This window comes from Penaeus monodon, chromosome 22 (genome assembly GCF_015228065.2).
Source record: "Penaeus monodon isolate SGIC_2016 chromosome 22, NSTDA_Pmon_1, whole genome shotgun sequence".
In the NCBI taxonomy this organism is placed as follows: domain Eukaryota; kingdom Metazoa; phylum Arthropoda; class Malacostraca; order Decapoda; family Penaeidae; genus Penaeus; species Penaeus monodon.
The window spans coordinates 33,253,311-33,254,074 of record NC_051407.1 but is presented as its reverse complement, the minus strand read 5'-3'; the positions used below and the strand labels follow the sequence as shown (position 1 = coordinate 33,254,074).

The window sequence follows — 764 nt, the reverse complement described above, 5'->3', positions numbered from 1 at the left end:
GAGTACATGAGACACACTACATATAGACCTAATTTTAATATGAAATGCTCTAAAACATTTACGTAGGTTTGTTAGCTTTGTTATTTTCAAGATGGCGTTCTTTCACCAGGGGAAAGAAATTTACTACTATATCCAAGAAACAAAGAAGGTGTTGAAAAACGTTTTCAATCTTCCCCCTGAAACGAAGTCTCCTCCCTGCGACACGACAGAACACGTATACGAGGAACTCACTTACATGTGCTTACCTATTTTCGATGGCCAACGCTATAGTTCCTTGAGTCCGCCTGTTGCTGGAGCTTCCGCCATGGCTGCGCGAACTAAAGCGCCCGCCCGTGGAGGAAGTCCTCTACTCAGGGAGCACGAGTGGCAGATCAAGACCATGATGGTGCTGGAGTTCGCCAAGGAGTTCTGCAACGGTTGACAGCAGACGTTACAGCGAGATGCTCAATCAATTTCTGGAAAGGCAAGGACTGACCCCTTTCGTGTGGGACTGTTTTGCAGGACGTTCTCAGGAGGCGAGGTAACCAAAGGGCGTGCGAAGCAGCCTCGGCCAAGGACATCTTCAGCAATCCTTCCACGTTGAACGAGCGGAGAGAAGGGTTTACACGCTTCCTCAAACGCAACAAAACGGCAAGCGTCGATGATGCAGGACGGTCTAGGTAGGGTTTAGAGGAGAGGGAATTAGAAGTGCTGGAAGAGGGAATGTTTGATAATGATGTACATGTTTCTGAAGTGATTAACAGTTGTTGAAAAGAATTTCAGTT

At 47.0% G+C, this 764-nt stretch overlaps 1 protein-coding gene across 1 annotated transcript in view; it reads left to right on the top strand.

The window, feature by feature from the left end:
* The window catches only part of LOC119587091, a 3,220-nt gene extending 2,476 nt beyond the window's left edge, over positions 1 to 744 (top strand). Inside the window, exon 3 of the mRNA XM_037935841.1 lies at positions 110 to 744. Coding sequence (XP_037791769.1) covers positions 110 to 421 — 312 coding nt within the window. The 3' untranslated portion in view covers positions 422 to 744. The remainder of the gene's footprint in view (positions 1 to 109) is intronic.
* The last annotated feature ends 20 nt before the right edge of the window (positions 745 to 764 follow it).